This window comes from Macaca fascicularis, chromosome 1, assembly GCF_037993035.2.
Source record: "Macaca fascicularis isolate 582-1 chromosome 1, T2T-MFA8v1.1".
Classification (NCBI taxonomy): Eukaryota; Metazoa; Chordata; class Mammalia; order Primates; family Cercopithecidae; genus Macaca; species Macaca fascicularis.
In genome coordinates this window covers 54,768,013-54,790,992 of record NC_088375.1, presented here as the reverse complement: position 1 = coordinate 54,790,992, position 22,980 = coordinate 54,768,013, and the positions used below count along the sequence as shown (strand labels likewise).

The 22,980-nt window shown below is 34.8% G+C and overlaps 1 protein-coding gene across 3 annotated transcripts in view; it reads left to right on the top strand.

Moving 5' to 3' along the window:
• ASPM (assembly factor for spindle microtubules) overlaps nucleotides 1-19,012 on the top strand; it is a 64,911-nt gene extending 45,899 nt beyond the window's left edge. For 2 of the 3 annotated variants that reach the window (XM_045394413.2, XM_074031603.1), the window contains 10 exons: nucleotides 4,235-4,401; nucleotides 6,219-6,315; nucleotides 7,131-7,340; nucleotides 8,375-8,524; nucleotides 9,640-9,828; nucleotides 10,292-10,484; nucleotides 10,593-10,747; nucleotides 12,209-12,385; nucleotides 13,668-13,837; nucleotides 16,240-19,012. In XM_045394413.2, coding sequence (XP_045250348.2) covers nucleotides 4,235-4,401; nucleotides 6,219-6,315; nucleotides 7,131-7,340; nucleotides 8,375-8,524; nucleotides 9,640-9,828; nucleotides 10,292-10,484; nucleotides 10,593-10,747; nucleotides 12,209-12,385; nucleotides 13,668-13,837; nucleotides 16,240-16,342 — 1,611 coding nt within the window. In that variant the 3' untranslated portion in view covers nucleotides 16,343-19,012. The remainder of the gene's footprint in view (nucleotides 1-4,234; nucleotides 4,402-6,218; nucleotides 6,316-7,130; nucleotides 7,341-8,374; nucleotides 8,525-9,639; nucleotides 9,829-10,291; nucleotides 10,485-10,592; nucleotides 10,748-12,208; nucleotides 12,386-13,667; nucleotides 13,838-16,239) is intronic. The other variant, XM_005540311.4, reaches the window with a different exon arrangement.
• Nucleotides 19,013-22,980: the final 3,968 nt, after the last annotated feature.

The window sequence follows — 22,980 nt, the reverse complement described above, 5'->3', positions numbered from 1 at the left end:
GAGTCTTTGTTTTGACCAATATTTGTTAGAATGTATAAAATGAACTTAAGCCGGTCATAAAGAAAAATACTTAGTTGAGGTGACCATTTATCTTCCAAAGTGGAACATTTTTGAAAGTGGGAAAGGGAACCAGTAAGTCAGCTAAGACAACACAGAACTGGGATTGTTCTGGCCATGGTCACCCTGTGGTACATTTCAGTGTGGGTTAATTGTAGCACTCTTAGAAGAATTTTGAGAAAATGAGAGCCCTCTTTGGCAAAGTTATTTCTTTAAGTAGAAAATGTAAGCTAAGATGAAATATTATTTGGCATAATATAGGCAAAATAGAGTAACTTTGTTCTTCTGATAATCTATTAACCAGAGCTGCTTGCTGCTTAGCCTATTAGACATACTTTATTCTGAGTGTTTAGTACTTTGGCTTCCAAATCACTTTTGTATTATTTTGTTTCATCTGTTTGCCTAATGTATGAGGAATGTACAGTATTATCTCTTTTAAAATATGAAGGAAGTGATAAAGGTTAAGTAATTTGGCCAATGTTGCACAGAGAGAGGCAGATCCAGGAACTGAATCTAAGTACTGCAGCTATTTCTCTTCACCTGCAATAACCTGGGGCTTAACCCAGGTGTAATATGTTCATATCTTGCTGGATTACCGTGAAGTTTAGAAGTAATGTTTTAATTCAAGAAATTCAAGTGTTAGAAATGTGCCAAATGCTGTAGTGGGTGTTATAAATAGACAATGAGTAAGATATACTTAGTTGCTGTCCTCAAGGAACTTAATTGAACAAGAAAGTATAATTATAATACAACATGAGAAGTGTATGTTTCAGGAAACACAGAATGGGAAATCAAGCTAGTCTCCATGATCAGAGACTTCCCAGAGTGAGTAACATTTAAGTTGAAATGTTACACTGAAGCATGAATTGGAAATAGCCAAGTAAAATGTATAGAAGAATATTCCAATTGCAAGAGATAACATGGAAAAATAAAAAAAAACTAGAAACAATAAAAAGTGATATGGGACCAGGTTGGCAATAGAGGGAGTAAGATTGTTGATAGATTTTTAAGAAAGAAAAAATTTAGTCTCTATGCTCCAGACAAAATAAATTCTAGAGGAGTTTAAGCAGGAGAAGATGACAGTCATTTTTATTAAAAAAAAAACAAAACTTACTCCAGCAGGAATATGGAAGATGGACTGGAAAAGGAGCAAGATTAGAAGTAGGTAGACCAAATGAAAGATAGGCAGTAAGCCAGGTGAGAGTTACAGTTCAGTGTAGGTTTGTGACAATGGGATTGTTAAGTTGGCATTATATACAGCATAAACAAGGAGACAAGCCATGTTGATGGCTTAAGTAACTCTGCAGAGTTACTCCCTCACACCTTGACATAGATAATAAAGAGGGAAGAGCAGGTTTTGAGATTGACAATGAATTCAGCTTGGAGTACATAAGGTCTGAAGTACCTAGCAGGTAACTCCCTTGAAATATCTAGTAAGAGAGTTGACTATGTTTGTCTGGAGTTCAGGAGAGCAGTGTGAGTTTTAGAATTCGATTTGTACAGTATTGGCATATGCTGATAATTAAAGTTCTGGAAATAATGAGATCACCAAGGAGCAATACATAAAATGAGTGAACAAAGAGTGCCTGGGACTTGAGCCCTGAAGAACATCAAAATTCACAGACATTGACAAGAGAAGACAACAAGGTGTTAAGAGGGAAAGAAGAAAGCTAAGAGATTATGGTATCAAGAAACCAAGGGTTGAAAGAGGAAAGGAGTGCTCGAATTCCAAACACTACCGATAAGTTCACAATTGAAAGGTGTCCACTGGATGTGTTAGTTATGGTTTTATTCACTTGAAATGATTAAATAGCCAAAATAACAATCTTATAAAAATTTATTTTTTCTCATATAATTACATAATAAAATTGTTTTTTACACATGTAATTTTTAGCATATGCCAGTGGTCTAAAACTTTACTGCACATTGGAATAACCTGGAGTTTTAAAAAATACTCCTACCTTTAGATATTCTAATTGGTATGGGAAACAACACAAGCGTGGGATTTTTTTCAGAGCTCCCGGGTGACTCTAATGAGCAGCGAAGTTTGGGAGCCACTGGGATATAGTATACATTGCTAAATACTTACATATATATGTAAATATCTATGTAAAATATATATATGAACTTCTCTGTAGCATTTGGAATTTGAGCACACTTTGTTTCCTCTCTCAACCCTTGGTTTCTTGATAATCTCTTAGCTGTCTTCTTTTCTTCTGAACGCCAAGTTGGCTTCTCTAGTCAATGTCCATAAATTTTAATGTTCTTCAGGTGTGATGTGTGTGTTTAAATATGTGTGTGTGTGTGTGTGTGTATATATAAGTAAGTATGCATATTTATAAATATATATGCTTATATATATACACACACATATCTATACATATGTATAATTTTCTCATTAAAACTTTGTTTTAATGAGTCTCAAAATTCTGTGACAGATTTTTGGTCAAGTTGTTTTCATTGAAAAGTACTGATTTTAAAAACTAGTAAATTAAAACTGCCACAAGCAAAACAAAAACAACAAAGTGATCCACAAAACATTCTCCTTTCCTCCTGAAGGTTTTATGATGCAGTGTTACCATTAACCAGTCTTTTACTGTTACAGTTAAATAACCAACTTAAACAAACAGTTCTGAGACCATTCTTCTACCACTGATTAAGACTAGGGTGGCAGGTATTGGGGATATACATAAATAATGTATTCAGGTTTACATAAAAACCATATACAATATACTCTGATTGAGTTAAGGACATCTCAGAGTAATTTTGACCATATATAATTATTGCATTATCAACTGAATTTAGAACCTAATCTAAATATAAGTTGTGCCTGTAGTATTTGTTGTAGTGCTGCAGGATAATTAAGGAATCAGAGAGACCAAGGGGTTGAGAAGGAATTGTTTAATTATTTAGGTGCACCAACCCAGTCGGATTAACATCCAAAGGACTGAGCCCTGAACAGTGTCAAGCTACCTTTAAGCATTTCATGGGGCGTGGGGAGATCTGTGCAGGGGGAAGCGTATTACAGAAGTGAGAAACAAAGACAGTTATTCATTTAAGATATGTATTACATTATTTCTTACTTTTTAAGGAACATGTTTTACGACTTGAGATTATCTGTCTAGTGACCTTGCAGCTGCACAGCTAGAGAAACAGAGTCTTCAAAATGCCTGGGAAAGGGGGAGATAAGGCTCACTATCCACAGAGAGAAAAACAGGCAGTTAATTTTAAAGGACTCCAGCCCTTTGTCTTCCACTAGGGGAATTGGGTTTTCTTACATACAACTGAGTTTTTGCTTACACAGTCTTTAATTTCTTTTAATTCCTGTTCCAGTAGGAATGTTGGAGTCAAATAGACTTGGGTTCAGATCTTGACTCTATCACTTAACAGCTGTGTGCTAACAAGTCCTTCTTAATTTCAATTTTGGGTTTTTTTTCTTTTTTGTAAAATAGAGATCTTAACCATTTTACAAGATATTTATAAATATCAAGTAAGACAACTCTGCCACTTATTAACCTGTGTGACATCAACAAGTTACTCAATTTCTCTAGGCCTTGATTTCCTCATCTCTAAATTAGAATTAATAGTATTATCTACCCATGTGATTATAAGGACTAATCTTCTTAGTACTTAGTTCAATAAGTTGTTGCTGTCATGTAAACCTTTAGTCTGCCAGAAGGTTGTCAAAATCAGAAAGTCTGACAGTCCTATCACAGGAGCTCTCAGGATTCTCCTGCAGGCTGAACACAGAACCCAAAGTGAATATGGATTGGGAAGAATTCCTCTTTCTCCCCAGAACCTGCAATAGGTCAATGTGTTCATTTTCTTTTCGTTCTTCCAAATGGATTGAGGTGATGAGGATAATTCACATCATCTGGCTTTTCAGACATGTGTGTCTTACAATTTATAAATACTGGTTAGGGTTTTGTTAGGCTGGGCTGGCAGCCAGCCATAAGGTATGTGTGATAAAGCACATAATAGGTGTTCACTATAGTAAGCACCACTGTTCTCAGAGGACTCACTACGTGTCAGAGTCTAATAGAGTCATGATACGACTATGCAATTTATTTTTGTCTGCACTAACCTTATTTTAACTGTCTTTATACTGATTTGTCTTACTTACAAAAAAAAAAAAAGGCAACTCATCGCATACTTGTTATATTTATGTATTTAATAGGCTATGTGGAGGAGATATAGAGCCAAGAAATATTTATGTAAAGTGAAAGCTGCCTGCAAGATTCAAGCCTGGTATAGGTGTTGGAGAGCACACAAAGAATATCTAGCTATATTAAAAGCTGTTAAAATTATTCAAGGTTGCTTCTATACCAAACTAGAGAGAACATGGTAATGTATCATAGTTCTGTGGAAAATGTAATAGTATTTGTGTGTGATAGAGCTAAGTCCTTACATAAAAGTATACTGCCTATTGATTTTTATTTTAAATATTTGTTATGTTTAATGTATATGGTTGGTTTTGTTGATATTTTCTTTATTAAGGAAACAATATATCTTGTACTGTCTTGCTTTTTTGAGATAGAGCATAGCCTTTAATTAATATAATCTACTAAAAATATTTACATATACTTGATTAATTCAGGTTCATAAGGATTAGAGTAAGGACAGAGAGGTGGAAGTTAATAAAACCATTTAGTTAAGACTCGGTTTTCTTATTAGTGCTTTGGTCCATTTTGTTGGGTGACTTAACTACTGGCAAAATTTGTTTTCTTACTCATTCTTTTTTCTTTGAACTTTGTATTATTCCTCATACTCTTTGTCATTAATGATGAAGACCCTAATTACCAACCTGTCTTATGCTAATTGTATTTCCCTATTTCACACACATTTCTCATTTCTTACACACACATTTTCACAAGCTGTTACCAAATCATCTTTTTTTGAGTTCATAGTATAAGAATTTTTCTTCGGCTCCCAGAATTATTGAATCAATGATGGTTTTAAAGATGGTTTAGGAAAGCACACGAGTGTGAGAGGAATGTTTGGATCAAGCCCATGGGTAGAAGCAGGGCTTAACATATAAAATTGATCGCATGAAGACAGAAGTAGAATGTTGGTTACCTGAAGGTAGGACAGGGAGAAAGCAGGGGTAGATAAAGACAGGCTGGTTAATGGATATAAAAATACACTGAGAAGGAATAAGATTTACTGTTTAGTAGCACAATAGGGCAACTATAGTTAACAATAATTTATTGTATATTTCAAAATAACTAGAGGAATAGAATTAGAAGTTTCCTAATACCAGGAAATGATAAATGTTCGAGGTGATAGATATCCCAGTTACCCTGATTTGATCATTACTCGCTATGTGCTTGAATCAAAATATCACATGTACCCCGTAAATATTTACGACTATTATATAGCCATAAAAATTAAAATTAAAAGGCATATAAAGATACAGTTGCTACTATCAGCTATTAAGGACCAGTATCTAATTTTCCTGTAACAGATGCTGAATTTTACTCAATGGCATTTGGTCTTATTTTCTAACAAACATGGCAAAAAACAAGCTAGTCATTCTACTTTTTCCACAATATCAAGAACAGAGTAGAAAACCTGTCCATTCTCACATTTTATCTCTTAGCATTATGTTGATCTGTTAAATTTAATCTCTAGCACTCAGATTTTTAAAAATTTTTCTCCAGTTCTGTTTACAAAATATCTCTACTTAGATATTTTGATGATACCTATCTTTCCTTTCAAATGAAAGGAAGTATCTGATGCTGCTTGTAAATCACATTCTCTTCTTAACCACCTCCCATCTGCTCAAAGACTCACTTGCAATGCAGACTCAAATCTTATATTTTACCATTATTTCTACCATTCCCCCTTTATCTAGTTTTTTGCTAGATCTGGGTAACTATACTTTCTTTTGATCCAGTTCAAAATTCTGTGCCGTATTAGAATCGTAGAACTTCGTATTTCTTACCCACTGGAATATTGCCAATTGTAAAACTTCTTTTGTGTGCGTGTGTAAATTCTGATTGTTTGAACTTAACTATGAATTATACTTGCCCACTTTTTTTATTCTGTCATTGCCTTTCTTATATTTTATTCTCTTCTAATAGTTTAAAGGGGGGAGGCAATAAATACTCATTGAATAAGTTAAAGTAATTTGAAATTGCTTTCCAATAACTAATTTTTAGGTTTTTGAATGTGAGAGCATCAGCAATTATCATTCAGAGAAAATGGAGAGCTATACTTTCTGCAAAAATAGCTCATGAACACTTCTTAATGATAAAAGTAGGTATTACAAATTAATTCACTTGCAAATAACTACTTTAGGAAATAGAAAACAGAATGTTTTGTATTTTTTAATTTTTAAAAATAAATCTTTCACTGGGGAAAAAAAAAGTGTTTTTAAGGCCTAAGTATGCATTTATTTCACACACATCTATTTCAGTCAATTGAAAATTATATCCTCCCATAAAAATACTATTTGCTAGTTTTTAAAAATATATGAGGTATAGGCATACCTTGTTTTATTGTACTTCGCCTTATGGTGCTTTGCAGATATTGCATTTTTTTATAAATTGAAGGTTTGTGTCAACCCTGTGTTGAGCAAGTCTCTTGGTGCCATATTTCCAACATCATGTGCTCACTTTGTGGCTCTGTATCTCATTTTGGTAATTCTCACAGGGTGTTATGTAATTGAGGAATCTAAGGTGTGCTATGTTTTGTCAAGCTACAGACATTTTCTGTCATAGCTATTTATGATCACTGTGCTCTTTCTATTGTAGCTAGCATTTTTATTAAATGTATTTGAGCTGTAATGTTAGTCCTTTTTCCTCTTACAATGAAAAGTATCAAGAGGATGAGAGGGGAAGAGCACCAAGTATCTCTTGACCCTTGACCCTTGGCTTACACCTTCATTTTGGCTATAGACCTATGTGAGTTTAGAAATAATGCTTCATCACCATTTCATATCTATGAAACATGACATTCTTAAACTATAAATCATAATTATACCATCTCATTGAGAAATTAAAGAACTTCTAGTGGGTTAGAAATCCTTTTATTTCTACCTATTAATGTTACTTGTAAATTTTTCCTTATAGAGACATCGAGCTGCTTGTTTGATCCAAGCACATTATAGAGGATATAAAGAAAGGCAGGTCTTTCTTCGGCAGAAATCTGCTGCTTTGATCATACAAAAATATATACGAGCCAGGGAGGCTGGAAAGCGTGAAAGGATAAAATACATTGAATTTAAAAAGTCTACAGTTATCCTACAAGCACTGGTGCGTGGTTGGCTAGTACGAAAAAGAGTAAGTATTTTCAAGTAGCATATCTCAGTCTTATAAAATGAAAGCACTTGATGTTAAATAGTGTTAAGAAACTTTGGATTTTAGAGAATAATTTCAGAACTAATATGACCATTAACTTGAATTCATTCAGCTGCTAGAAAGGTAAGTGACAAGAGCACTGACTGTCAGATTTTTTTTTCTGTGATCCTAGTCATACTGTTTCTCACAGGTGTTCACCACCAAAGTCGCAAAATAAAATTTCTCCTTTGTGATGAATCTTAACAAAGGAACTGAAAATATGAGAGAGAGGCTCCATATGCGAAAGAGGTTAAATGTTATTCTAGTAGCTTTTTGCCACCACCAAGCAACTTTTGAGGTGTCGCAACCAGAATTCCTGTGACAGCTTCCACATCTTCAGCAAGAGAGAATTCTTTTTAGGGAGGTCATAACATTTAAGCTTACAATATGTGAAGTACTGGCATAGACAAAATAATTTGATTTGAAGTTAAATAGGAGGAATGTTTGTATCTTGTTCATTAAACATCAAGTGGAAGTCTGAAGCCCAACAGCAACTGTAGAAAGCTCCTTCTGCAGAGTCTTATGCTAGAGTTGCACTGTACTACTTAATAGCAGAGATATTAATTCACATAATTTTTTCTGATTTAATATCACCATTTCCAAGAGTTCTGCTTGGAATTCTGTAACCTTTTTTTGAGTTTAATATTTTTACCCTTCTCTAATTAAAAGTACATTGCAAACCTTAACTCACTGTTGTAGGGCAGTCTAGTTGAATTAGATTCTATGGTTATTTAGTAAAGTACCCAAAATATAATTTTGCTTTCTACACTCTGAATTATGATTTACACTATTGGAAATATTGTATAGTAAAATATTGTAATTACTTTGATTTACAATATAAGTAATTATAATGATTAAAAATTAGTTTATTCTTGCTAGTTTATATAATTTGATGTTGAGGTTATACAAAAAAATAAACACTGATTGATTAACTTAGGAAGCAGATACTTGAATATGCTTTGTTTTTTCACCTTTAGATTTTAGAACAGAAAACGAAAATTCGACTTCTTCACTTCACTGCAGCTGCATATTATCACCTGAATGCTCTCAGAATTCAAAGAGCCTATAAACTTTACCTGGCTGTGAAGAATGCTAACAAGCAGGTTAATTCAGTCATCTGTATTCAGGTTTGCTTCTTCTTTGCAGTAAAACTATAGGACATAATTTTTCTGTTAGAAATTTTTGATACGTAATAAACAATTTCCAAATGCTTTATGCTAAGGTCGTACAACATTTAGCCTTTCACCATATAGCTGTTAGAATGATTTGAGGGTTAGAAATAGATTGATGTTTTATGGCACAGTAATAAAGTTGTGAATTATTGTCTGATGTAATTGTACTCATTTACATTCCTGCCAGCAAAGTCTTGAGGGTACCCTGTTTCTCTACATGCTTGCCAACATGAAGTATTGGAAGACTTTCTGATTTTTGCCATTCTAATGAATGGGAAACAGCATCTCATTTTTTTTCTTTTTGGATTTACTTGATGGCTAGAGATTCTAAAATTATATTCTATATGTTGGTTATTCAAGTTCTTATCTGTGTACTTTTTTTAACATCTTTTTTTCATACACTTAGCCCATTTTTCCATTGGATATTCTTTTTTATTGTGATTTATAGGAGTTCTTTACATATTTTGAAGAAGAATTCTAGTTTATATACATTAACATATATTTACATATAAAATATTCAGTGAAAAAATTGCAGAATGATACATGCAGTTTGTTAGAATTTATATAAATTGTAAAATGAAGACAATGTTGTCTGGGATTAACTATACTCCTGTGCATGTGCATGCACAGACACATATTGTCCAGGATTAACTATACTCCTGTGTGTGTGCGTACACAGACACATGTTGTCCAGGATTAACTGTACTCCTGTGTGTGTGCGTGCACAGACACGTGTTGTCCAGTGTTAACTGTACTCCTGTGCGTGTGCATGCACAGACACGTTTTGTCCAGGGTTAGCTATACTCCTGTGCCTGTGCGTGCACAGACACGTGTTGTCCAGGATTAACTATACTCCTGTGCATATGCGTGCGCACACACACACAAGCACCCAACATGGACTGGAAAGGTTTTTACACCAAGTGGAGTGGGGAAGTAATGCCTCTGGGGAAAGCTGAAAGATTTCTTGATATACTGTTCTATTTCTTTCATTTATATATGAATGTATATTTGTATTTAAAACAAAAAAACCTGAAGTAGAAATGAAAAACAAAAGTCTGTGTTTTAAACAGAGATGGTTTCGAGCAAGATTACAACAAAAGAAATTTATTCAGAAATATAGCATCAAAAAGATTGAGCATGAAGGTCAAGAATGTCTGAGCCAGCAAAATAGGGCTGCATCAGTAATACAGAAAGCAGTGCGCCATTTTGTCCTCCGTAAAAAGCAAGAAAAATTCACTAGTGGAATCATTAAAATTCAGGTAATTGAAATTTGTATAGTTTTAGTTCAAAACTTTAATTTGCAAATCATCTACATGATATCTAATGCTATAAAAACATAGTCACCATTTTAAAAAGCTAATACATTAGCCAGTAGAATAACTCATAAGCTCTATACTACCATAATTTCATTGCTAAGCTCTTTATTTTCAAATACTCTAGGGGAGGTTTATAATCAATAAGTAAAAAAGTATTTTAACATTTTGAATAGATTTAGACATCTTTGGTCAATAAAGGCTACCCAGTTTACATACAGGAATATTCTCTGTATTTCTGTTTTTGAAAATTGATTTTGCTGTTTATTTGAACTTGAAATTTTAATTGAAATGCATGTGATCATGTCAAATAAATTTACTGAAAATGTTTACATTGTGAAAACAGATGTAGATGTAAATAGAAAACATTGGCTATAATCTTAAAATTACTCGGTTTTATCTCTTTAAGGCATTATGGAGAGGCTATTCTTGGAGGAAGAAAAATGATTGTACAAAAATTAAAGCTATTCGACTAAGTCTTCAAGTTGTTAATAGGGAGATTCGAGAAGAAAACAAACTCTACAAAAGAACTGCACTTGCCCTTCATTACCTTTTGACATATAAGCACCTTTCTGCCATTCTTGAGGCCTTAAAACACCTAGGTTAGTTTATGTTCACATGTTTAAAAAATGTTGTAATAGTACATTATTAGCTAAAAATTCATTTCGTTGCTGTAAATTTACCTGTATGTTATTTTTTTTTTCTTTCAGAGGTAGTTACTAGATTGTCTCCACTTTGTTGTGAGAACATGGCCCAGAGTGGAGCAATTTCTAAAATATTTGTTTTGATCCGAAGTTGTAATCGTAGTGTTCCTTGTATGGAAGTCATCAGATATGCTGTGCAAGTCTTGCTTAATGTATCTAAGGTAGTTTTTCATTTTATTAATGAGATATTCATGGGTCAACAAATAAGGCCCTGCAAATTAAGTTTGTGTTTACTCATCACTAGGGCTTAAATCTCTAAGTTAAAATTAATTTATGTGCAAGAGTCTTAGGGTGAAAAAAATGTTTATTAACATAAATGTAGGTTTAAATTCTAATTTTTGTGTTATTTTATTTCCTCAGTCTTTATATTAAAAATGATTAAAAGTTATTAAGTACTTACTACGTGCTAGTATTTTTCATGCATTGTTTAATCCTCATAATCATCCTCTACAATAGTTCATATTATTATTCCCATTTTATAGAGAAGAAATAATAATAATTATAGAAGTTAGGTTCCTCCCCTAAGAACCTTAGTGTGATAAGTGGTAGAATTGAATTTGGATTCATTTCTGTCTGCCTTTAGAGGTAGTGGTGTTATCTACTGCATTATATCAAAATAGTATTACCACATTATAATCATATCTAGCAAAGCGTGAGAAAGAAAATTATTGCTATAACTTAGTTACTCTGTAACTGTTGATCTGTGTATCAGAATTTGTCTTTTGGCCTTGGACTATTCCAAACTATATTGTATGCAACCAAAGGTTGAAAGATTTCTCTTTCCTACTTAACCTTTCAGTGACAACTTAAAGCACTTTACCTAATATTTTTATTGAGAGGTAGTGGTTAAGAACACCGATCTGAGGCCAAACTGTTTGAGTTTGAATCCCAGCCCAATAGCTTATTATAGGTTACTTAGCTTCTCTGTACTTTACTTTCCCCAACTATAAAATGAGTATAGTAACAGTACTCAAAACGTTATTGTGAGGATTGAGTTAATACACATTAATACATAAACTTGCCACACAAAGTGTCCGCTATGTTGTTTTGTTATTTTTATCTTAGTATCATTATTTGTTACCATGCAAATTTCACTATGAATCTAATAATACAATTAGAAAAACAAGACATGGAAAATATATCCTAGACTTATTAGTATCAAATTTATCTTGTTTCATTTTCGAGCAAGCTCTTCTTCCTCTCAAGGAGCATGTAATAGAGTAACTAATTAGATCCTGCCTTTATCATTATCTTACCTCTGATTAATAATATCACAGATAAGTTATATTTTTCCTTAGAGATTCTTACTAAAGTGGTCTTATCTTTAAAAGTTTGCTTTTATTGACTTCAAGATGTTTGTTTTCAGAGGTTTTAAATTTGATTTTTTTAAATGTGAAACTTTAGAATTAGGGGGAAAAGATTAAGATTAAAATGTGAATACACATATATGATAGATCTATAAATGATGATATCAGAGCTATTTCACAAAGTCCTTTGCACTTACTGCAGGCGGTCCAAAAGTTTGGCTATAGGTATGGACTTTTGTATTTTGTTTTTTGGTTGGATTGTTTGTAAATGTATGTGTTTATTACAACTTTTAATTTCATTCTGTTCTCTTCAAGTATGAGAAAACTACTTCAGCAGTTTATGATGTAGAAAATTGTATAGATACACTATTGGAGCTTTTGCAGATATACCGAGAAAAGCCTGGTAATAAAGTTGCAGACAAAGGCGGAAGCATTTTTACAAAAACTTGTTGTTTGTTGGCTGTTTTACTGAAGACAACAAATAGAGCCTCTGTAAGTATTAATCAGTTGCCTTCCTTTAAGATTATTTTTCTGTGATCTTACATCTATGACTTTTATGGTTTTCCTTTAGTAATTATCACTCTAAAATAGGGTTTTATGTGTGTTCAAACCTGCTTTTTGCACTGATAAAATGAGTTTAGGATATATCTATGAGTTGTTTCTTTCTGACGTATTAAACTGAATTCTGAAAATAAATTTATTACAGCCATATAAGTAACAATTTCCCATTTACTAGAGAGAAAACTATCCTAGCAAGATAGAAAACCAGATATGTATAACTTCTTATCCTCCTGTTGTAACCATAATTGTATTTCAAGCTCTTCTACGATGAGACCTCTGAGTCATTCTTTTTAAATGTCACAATTAACATAGGTGAAACCATAGGCCATGATTGGACTGTGGCCTTTATCCCGATAAGTGGGAACCACTGCAGGGTAAAGCAAGGGAATTATATTTTCCAATTTAAATTTTAACAACACTCTGGCTTCTGATGGAAGAATGAATTTGGGAGAGCATGTGTGGATATAGGGAGACTATTAAGGAAGGTGGCAAGTGTTGATATGTAGTGATCTAGGCAAGAGATTGTGCTTGTCTTAGGATTGTGTCGCTGAGAGATAAGTAGAAGACTTTGGAAACTTTGCAGAGGTAAACTTTTCAAGACTTGGTAACTGGATATGATAGGTATGTTGACTATAATAATTCTTATGTTGACTATATTAATTCCTTCTTGTATTCAGTGTGGAGTTAACTATGCAACTTTTGAATATTTATCTTCTTTATAATTGCCTTACAAATTAGCTCGTAATTTAATCAATCTACCTGCCAAACTTGGTGAGGTTTCTTTGATTATTCAAAGCTTAAAAGTTTACTGCAGGCTAGGCGCTGTGGCTCACGCCTGTAATCCCAGCACTTTGGGTGGCCAAGGCAGGCGGATCACAAGGTCAGGAGATTGAGACCATCCTGGCTAACACAGTGAAACCCCATCTCTACTAAAAATACAAAAAAAAAAATTAGCTGGGTGTAGTAGCGGGCGCCTGTAGTCCCAGCTACTCAGGAGGCTGAAGCAGGAGAATGGCATGAACCCGGGAGGCAGGGGTTGCAGTGAGCCAAGATCGTGCCACTGTACCCCAGCCTGGGTGACAGAGCGAGACTCGGTCTCAAAAAAAAAGGTTTACTGCATCGTTTTTATTTGTTATATTTGATTTTGCTAGTCTTAAAGGGATAAAATTTTAATTCTTACTACTTTTTAGTAATTGTGCATTTTATTTTGTAGGATGTACGAAGTAGATCCAAAGTTGTTGACCGTATTTACAGTCTCTATAAACTTACAGCTCATAAACATAAAATGAATACTGAAAGAATACTTCACAAGCAAAAGAAGAATTCTTCTATAAGCATTCCTTTTATCCCAGAAACACCTGTAAGAACCAGAATAGTTTCAAGGTAAGCAGTTGAATACAGTCTATAAATTTGTGTCACAGTTCATTCATTCATTTAACAAATATTTATTGAGCACTTACCACAAACAAGATGTGCTTTTCAATAGAGAAACAACGTGTGAATAAGAATGGAATGTTTGGCAAATTTAAAAGAGGCAATCTTGGTAAATAATGAAATAACATTATACTGTAGCTTTGGATATTTAGTAGTTATTCAACAAACTTCTTCTATTAAATAGTTAAGAACTAAGGCTAAGAAGCTTGTTATAAGTTTTGTTATTTATTTAATTTAATTTTATTTATTTTATTTTGCATGAAGGACAAGCTACACTGTTTAAGAAGTGCCAAAAGTCCTTCTTAGCCAAAATATCAGCCTCCAGTCCTCCCATAATCACCCTGATTCTTGAAATTTCTCCTTCTGGAAATTTAGATTGACATTTTCTAATTTTATTGGCAAAAAGATTTAGTTTATTTTGGTGAACTGTCATGGCATTTAATTAGTTTTTTTCCCTCCCTTCCTTCTTTCTACCTCCTCCTTTTTTTCTTCCCCCTTCTCCTTCTCTCCCTCCCTTCCTTCCTTCCTTCCTTCCTTCCTTCTTGAGACTTAGCAATTTTCTATACTAGGTACAAATCCTACATTGTTGACAACACACTATTTCTTGACCTGAGTGGTTACACAGCCGTTAGCTTTATAATTATACTCGTAATTATAAATTGTATAATATAGTTATAAATTGGTTTTGTGCATGCATATTTCACAGCATAACATAAGTTCATTTGCTTGAAATATATTAATGGGACCATTTCTACATGTTTTTTAAGGACTTGGTAGAATTTAATATTCATTATATTTTAAAAACTCATTCTAACATATGAATAGATTATCTTAAAATTTTGATGTAGGTCAGGCTTTTGAGGTAAAATTTATTGACAGTATAAACGTATCCTTTAAATGTATGCAATTCAATTGGTTTTGTATACAGTTAGGAAACTACCATCACTGAGATACAAAATAATTCTGTGACACAAAGTTTCCTTATGCCCCTTATCAGTTCTCTTTCTTTATTCCCTGGATTTTGGGAACTACTGATCTGGTTTTTGTACCTTTAGTTTTGCCATTTCTATGCTGTCACATATATGGAATCATATAGTAGATAGCTTTTTGTGACTGGATTCTTTTACTTAGCATAATGCTTTTGAAATGTGTTCATGTTTATGCATGGATTTGAATTTCATTCCTTTTTATCACTTAGTACTATTCCATTGTATGGTCATACCATACTTTTTTCACTCACCAATTGATACATCTTTGGATTTTTAACAGGACAGAATAAGATGATGGAAATGCATATAGTGGGGAATTATGTGAGAAGATGCATGAACTCCCCTCTGTTTGATACTATTTTCTCAATAAGTTTGAGATTATAAACTTAACAACTCAGAAGCAGCTCAGAGGGGATGGAGCGGAAGTTTGAAAAGGAGAAAGGACCAAGGTAGTCATCTTGGAGAGAAAGAGAGCATGCTGGCAATTTCAAATGCTCATTTTAGATTTGCAATTATTGGCAAAAAATAAAGTCAGCTTGGTTATGTAAACTTTTTTAGTAATATGCAGCTGTATAGGAATGGAGAAGGCAGATATTTTGACTCAATTTGAAATCCAAGTAGAATTTTTCAGACTAGTTTGGTAGGAGAGAGAGACAACCGTTAATGACATTTGCAGAGGTTTTGATAATACTGATGCACCTGAGCTAGATACACAGGAAAGTAAGAACAGCATTCTGGTGGAAGTTGGGTATGTGTTGAGGCCAAATGAAGTGGAGATCTCAGTGGGGTAGAAGAACTAGTTCAGTGACTGTGTTAGAGCAGATGACATGGATGAATCAGAAATGGTGGATGGAGAACAGAAGTCTCAAATTAAGATTTCCGTGGTCACACACTTTCTGATGATGACAAAGTCTAGTATGTGATCATATTAAGAAGGATTAGTTGAGGTAGAATTCAAGGAAAGCGGGGCAAAAACGGACTAGGTTGTTGGTCATATAGGTGTTGCTGTTGCTGAGAACGGTGACAGGAGTTAAGAGGAGACCAAGAACCAGGTTTACAAGGAATAAGGCACTGAGAGTTTGGCCGATGACCAAAAGGCAGTGGGCAAGCTAAATAGCATAAGCATCAAAGAAGCCAGCATTATTTTTTTAGAAAGGATGGAGAGAAATAGTCTGGAAATAATGATGGACAATAATATGAAGTTCTCCCACCTCTTTGAGCAGGTTGTAAGGGAAATGATGTGTTCAGGAGTAGCTACAATTTAGCTAAGACGAAAAAAGTGAAGGTAACTCATAAGAGAAGAACTTTATTAATGCCAGAATTTTTTTTTTTTTTTTTTTTTTTTTTTTTTTTTTTAAATAGGCTTAAGCCAGATTGGGTTTTGAGAAGAGATAACATGGAAGAAATCACAAATCCCCTGCAAGCCATTCAAATGGTGATGGATACACTTGGCATTCCTTATTAGTAAATGTAAACATTTTCAGTATGTATAGTGTAAAAAAATATTAAAGCCAATCATGAGTATGTAAAGTGATTTTTGCTCTCTGTTCAACTTTTGAAATCTGACTTTGTATTTAAAAAAGCATAACCTGTTCATTACCTTCTTCATTTTCTAATTATTTATAGCTTTATGCATGTAACAAACTAATACGCCATAAGATGATTATATTATTCCTATTATCTTAAAGTATTATAGTAGTTAGAATGGAATGATATTCCTAAAAGGAAATAATAGCTGGTTACACCTTTTTTATAGGCAAGTTGAGGAATTTTTATAAAACAAATGTTAGAAATGGAAGATCTGTCTACTCACTAAGAAGTGAGACTAGGATAAAATAATCTCACAAATTCATATCAACGGCATCCTTATCCATATCCTTGACTGGCTAAAGCATCCAGATAAGCAAGTGAGTCCTTCTAGGCTCACAAAAAGAATACACCTACCACTGTATTTACTAAAAATTCTTACCATTGAACTGATGGGGGTTATAATTTGAAGTGGAAGGAACATGCTATTGCTCATAATAGAATCTTGTTGTGTAGTTATATACCACAGACCTGAAAATGATTCACTATTGAAGTGTAATTTTTTTTCTACAGCTTTGAGTCACTGTTACTAGTATCTGCGGTTTCAGGGCCACAGATGTCTAATTCTTATGGCTGAAATCTGATAGAATCTCAAAGTCTGCCCATGTATGAATGCCATGAAAGTGTTTAACTGTTCAAAATAAATCAGGAGTAGCTAGAAATTGAGAGACTATTTAACTACTTAATGTATAACTTGATTAGAACAATTTAAGAATTAAACCTAATTTGTGTGAAATTATGTGCTTATGATTTGGTTAGGATAGATCTAAATATATTGGTGCATTAAAGAGTATATGGAAATTAACTCTGGAGAATTTTTTTTCTTTTTTTTCTCTTTTTGTTCCAATAAAGTGTTTTGGGAGCTTTTGGGACTCTGTATTTTCCAAATATTGTTTTGTTTTTTGACTGACTTGCTGACTTTTTTATTGTTTTATTTTTCTTTTTCACTTAACAGAATTTTAGCACTAATAAGTAATTATTCACTTTGGTAAATTATACTGGTAGGACATAATTGACCAGCGTAAAAATGTTATTGGCACCAATTTCCTCTAAGATAGATATAATTAATAAATAGTTGCACAAGAAATATTTAGATGAAGTTACATATGTAAGAAGATGGCTTCCAGATATTAAAACAATTTTTCTATTGTTGAATCTCAGGCCAATAATTTCTAATGGACTTTTAATTCACACCCTAACTCCCTTGTTTCAGCTGTACTACTAACTACTCTTACAGCAGGCAGTAACATCGGTCTTACCAGGGCTTCCCCTTTGCCCATTCCCAGGGAAGTGTGTTAGATTTGGCAGATAAAGAATTACAGGGCTATTCTCGCTGCTTATAGTGGGACTGCATCCACAGCTCAAATTTGACTATAAGGGATGAAGTTATAATCTGCTGTGAAATTCCTTTAAAAATATACACTGTCAAATTTAATGATACGCATACTACATCTTGTGCATTGATAACATCCTCACTAGTACGTTGAACTGCAGTTTCACTCCTAGGACAGGCAAGATAAAAGAAATGTTACAAAATGTGAAAGATAAAAAGTGGTATAACTCTCAGTCCCCACTTTCATTTTCACTTCCCAATCCTAGTTGTCTTTTTAGTAGATCCTTACTCTGGATTGCATAATTACATATCAGTTTATTTAATAAACTTAGCTTCTCAAACATTTTTCCTGCCTATTTTATTTGTGCCTTCTATATATAGATGAGTAACGTTATCTTATAGTGGTTTTAATTTGCATTTTCCTCATGCTAATTATGTTGAGCATCTGTTTTTTTTTTTATTTTTTGTTTATTTATTTATTGCTATCTACATGTCCTCCTTGGTGAAGTGTTTATTCAAGTCTTCTCCATTTTAAAAATTAAGTTATTTTCTTATTAAGTTTTGAGAGTTTAGAAAATATTCCAGATATGAGTTCTTTATTAGACGTGTAGTTTACAAATAGTTCTAGTCTGTTACTTTTCATTCTTTTAATAGTGCCTTTTGAACAACAGAAGTTTTAAATTTTGATGAAATCCAGTTTATGTTTTCTTTTTCTTTTATCGATTATACTTTTGATGTATTGTATCTAAAACCTCTTTGCTTAATTCAAGGTCATAAAGATTTTCTACTATGTTTTCTATTAGAAGTCGTATCACTTTAGTTGTGTAGTTTATTAATCAATTTAAAGTTGATTTTTGTATACAGTGTAAGGTGTGAACCAAAGTTTAGTTTTTTACATATCGATAGCCAGTTGCTCCAGCACCATTTATTGAAAAGACTAGCCTTTCTCCATGGAATGGCATTTACACATTTGTCAAAAAACAGTGGACCATATATATATTTGTCTATTTCTGGCTTCTCTTTTCCATTGATGTCTTTGTTTATTTTTATGCAAATATAATGCTGTCTTGATTATCATAGGTTTATAATAAGGCTTAAGATCAGTTAGTGTAAATCATCCAAAGGTGATGTAAATCATCTAAGTTGCTTTGACTGTTCTAGGTCCTTTGCATTTTCATATGACATTTAGAATAAATTATTCATTTGTTCTGCTTACTTGGTGTGTCATTTGCTCTTCGTTTTCTAAATCTTGAAGTGGAAGCTGTTATTATTGATTTGAGATCTTTTTCTTTTCTAATACAGGCAGTCAGTGCTATAGATTTAAGTACTGTTTTGCTGCATTCGATAAATGTTGATATGGGTTGGTACTATGGGTCCAACATTGTCTCATATGCTGCTGTTGGAAAAAGAATTATTGGCATAATAGGCATAATTTCATTAGAAAAATAATACACTATCTGTATTACAAATGCACATTTCACTTCTGGGGATTTATCATATATAGTCACATATGCAAAATAGCATGTGCAGTATTGACATTGCAGAAACATGGGCAATAATAAAATATTGGAAACAATTTATTACCCAACAACAACTAATACATATTTTGGTATCAGGAATGGTTCTAGAGGAACAGAATTTTAAGGAAGGATTTCTTTAGTTGGTTTCTGGGTTTCTGAACTTAGCTACTTAATATGATTAGACCCAAAAAACTGCTAAGGACTCTACTTCTAATAGTATGGAGAACACTGATAATCCTTGGTGTGAACTGCTGAGAGAGTTACGCAAAATAAATGCATTTGATATTCCTGATCACCGCTCATGAGAGGCAAGGGGTTTAGTCTCTATACATAGTACCTTTGACCGTATGTGGAGAACCAAAGGATATCTGTATTAGGGTTCTCCAGAGGGACAGAACTAAAGAGTATATGTATATGTGAAAGGGAATTTATTAAATAGAGGAAGAATTGGCTCATACGATCACAAGGTAAAGTTCCACGATAGGCCATCTACAAGCTGGGAAGAAAGAAGCCAGTAGTGGCTCAGTCTGAGTCCAAAACCCTCAACAGCAGGAAAGCCAACTGTATTCATTTTTTCTCACATTGCTATAAATAACTAAGACTGGATAATTTACGAATAAAGGAGGTTTGATTGTGACAGTTTGATTCACAGACTGTACAGAAAGCATGGCTGGGAGGCCTCAGGAAACTTACAGTCATGCCAGAAGACCAAGAGGAAGCCAATACCTTCACATGTCAGAGGGGGAGAAAGAGGAAAGGGGGAAGTGCTACACATTAGATCTCATGATAACTCACTGTCATGAGAACAGCAAGGAGGAAATCCGCCCCCATGATCTAATCACCTCCCACCAGGTCCCTCCCCCAACACTGGGAATTACAATTCGATGTGAGATTTTAGTGGGGACACAGAACCAAACTATATCACTGACAGGGCAGCCTTCAGTCTGTGGCTGAAGGCCTGACAGCCCCCAGCAAACCACTGGAATAAGCCCAAGGGTCCAAAGGCTGATGAACCCGGAGTCTGATGTTGAAGGGCAGGATGAACAAAAGGAAGCATCCAGCACGGGAGAATGATGAAAGCCAGAAGACTCATCAAGCCAGCTTATCCCACCTGCCTTCTTTGTTCTAGCTATGCTGGCAGCCAATTGGATGGTATCTGCCCACATTGAGGGGGTTCTTCCTCTCCCGCTCCACTGACTCATATGTCAGTCTCCTCTGGCAACACCCTCACAGTCACACACCAGAAACAATATCAGCTATCTAGGCATCCTTCAATCCAATTAAGTTGACACCTAATATTAACCATCACCCCTTGTCAACTTGGCACCCATATACCTCTCCTAAAATCATACTTAATCTCAAAATAAAGATAATAATAAGGTCATCGTTATGCCACAATAAAGCTATTCTTTGTACAACTGGAAGGACACTAATCCTTAACCTAAATGCCATTACATAAAGCTAACAACACTTAAATGCTGATATGAAGTCAATAAATCTTATACTACATGATAAAAGGAAATAAAACAAAGATATTTTCTTAGTACAGGTATATATGTGCACAAACATATTCTTAACAAAATAAGGAGGAAATAAATACTCATGACAATGACAGTCTTCATTTCTGCAACTGGTCACATGGTAGTAGCTGGTATTGATAACTACCATCTTCTACTACTCATTTTGTATTCCCTTTGCTTTCAGCAAGCACCTTGGCTGGTTGTGATTGTTTACCCGGTAAAGTGACCCAAACCTTTATTCTTGAAGAGTCTGGGCCATTTATAGTCCTGCCTGGATTGGGTTGTTATAGTTTCCCATTGACCTTAATCACAGGTCATGGTAATACTAAGAGATGCACTAAGGTATCGCCTGTATTTGAGACATACTCCTTCTTACCTCCATTGTGAAGCAGTAGTCTGATTTCATCTTGATAGTCCAGGTCAGTCACCCCAGCCAACACTGTAACTCCCTTCATAGCCTGTTGACTTAGAGGCAGAAGTAGCCCAAAGTGGCCAGGTGGCAATCATCACTTCCAGTTTAATGGGATCGTTGTTTCTTCTGGTGGCAGCATTCCAGACCCTGATTCAGAGCATACACAACCTTCTAGAGAACTTTGCCCAAGCACTACAAAGTATTATCACCGAGTTGGTGGTGTAATTATGACTTCAAAAGGCCATTCCACCATTCCATCAATCCAGCTGCTTCAAGATGATGAGTAACACAGTAAGGTCAGTGAATTCTGAGCATGAGCCCACTGTCATACTTTTTTGGCTGTGAATTGAGTGCTCTTGTCAGAGGCAATGCTATGAAGAATACCATAACGGTGGATAAGGCATTCTGTGAGTCCACAGATGGTATTGTGTTCAGGATGGAGTGAGTGTCTATTCCAGTGAGGACAAACAGCTACCCTTTCCATGACTGAAGAGGTCCAACATAATCAACCTCCCACCAAGTAGCTGGCTGATCACCCAAGGAATGGTATCATATTGAGGGCTCAGTATTGGTCTCTGCTGCTGGCAGATTTGGCACTCAGCCATGGCCTTAGCCAGGTCAGCCTTGGTGAGTGGAAGTCCATGTTGCTCAACCCATTTGTAACCTCCATCCCTGCCACCATAGCCACTTTGTTTATGAGCCCATTGGGTAGTGACATGGATGGGGAAAGAGCCTGATTGATATCCACAGAACAGGTCATCCTATTCACTCAATTATTATAATCCTCCTCTGCTGAGGTCACTCTTTGGAGAGCATTCACATGGAACACAAATATCTTCACAGTTTTTGACCATCAGAAAGGTCCATCCACCTATCCCTTCCCCAAATTTCTTTAATCACCAATTTTCCAATTATATTCCTTCCAAGTTCATGACCATCCAGCCAAACCATTGGCTGTAGGCCTTGAATCAGTATATAATCACACATTCTAAACATTTCTTCTTCCAAGCAAAGTGCACAACCAGGTGCACTGCTCAAACTTTTGCCCATTGGGAAGATTTCCCTTCACCACTGTCCTTCAGGGATGTACTAAAAAGGGGCTATAGTGCTGCAGTTGTCCACTTTCAGGTGATGCCTGTATATTGTACAGAACTATCTACAAACCAGGCTCTAGTCTTCTCCTCCTCTGTCAACTGATCATAGGGAACTCCCCAGGTGGTCATCAGTGCAGGCTGGGAGAGAGGACAAGGCGAGAGGAGTAGGGACCATGGGCATTTGAGCCACTTCCTCATGTAACTTATCCCTTCAGGACCTGCTCAAGCCCAATCACATATACCACTTCCATTTAATGATGCAGTGCTGCTGTGCATACCCAATCTTATAGCTAAATGGCTCAGGAAGCACCCAGTTTATGATAGGCATTTCAGGTCACATGGTAACTTGGTGACCCATAGTCAAATGTTCAGTTTTTACCAAGGCCCAGTAAAAGGCCAAGAGCTGTCCCTCAAAAGGAGAGTAGTTATCTGAAGAAGATGGTAGGGCCTTGCTCCATAATCCTAGAGGCCTCCACTGTGATTCACCTGTGGGGACCTGCCAAAGGCTCCAAACAGTGTCCCTATCTGCCACTGACACCTCAAGCACCATTGGATCAGCTGGATCATATGACCCAAGTGGCAGAGAAGCTTGAACAGCATCGTGGACCTGTGGTAGAGCCTTCTCCTGTTCTGGATC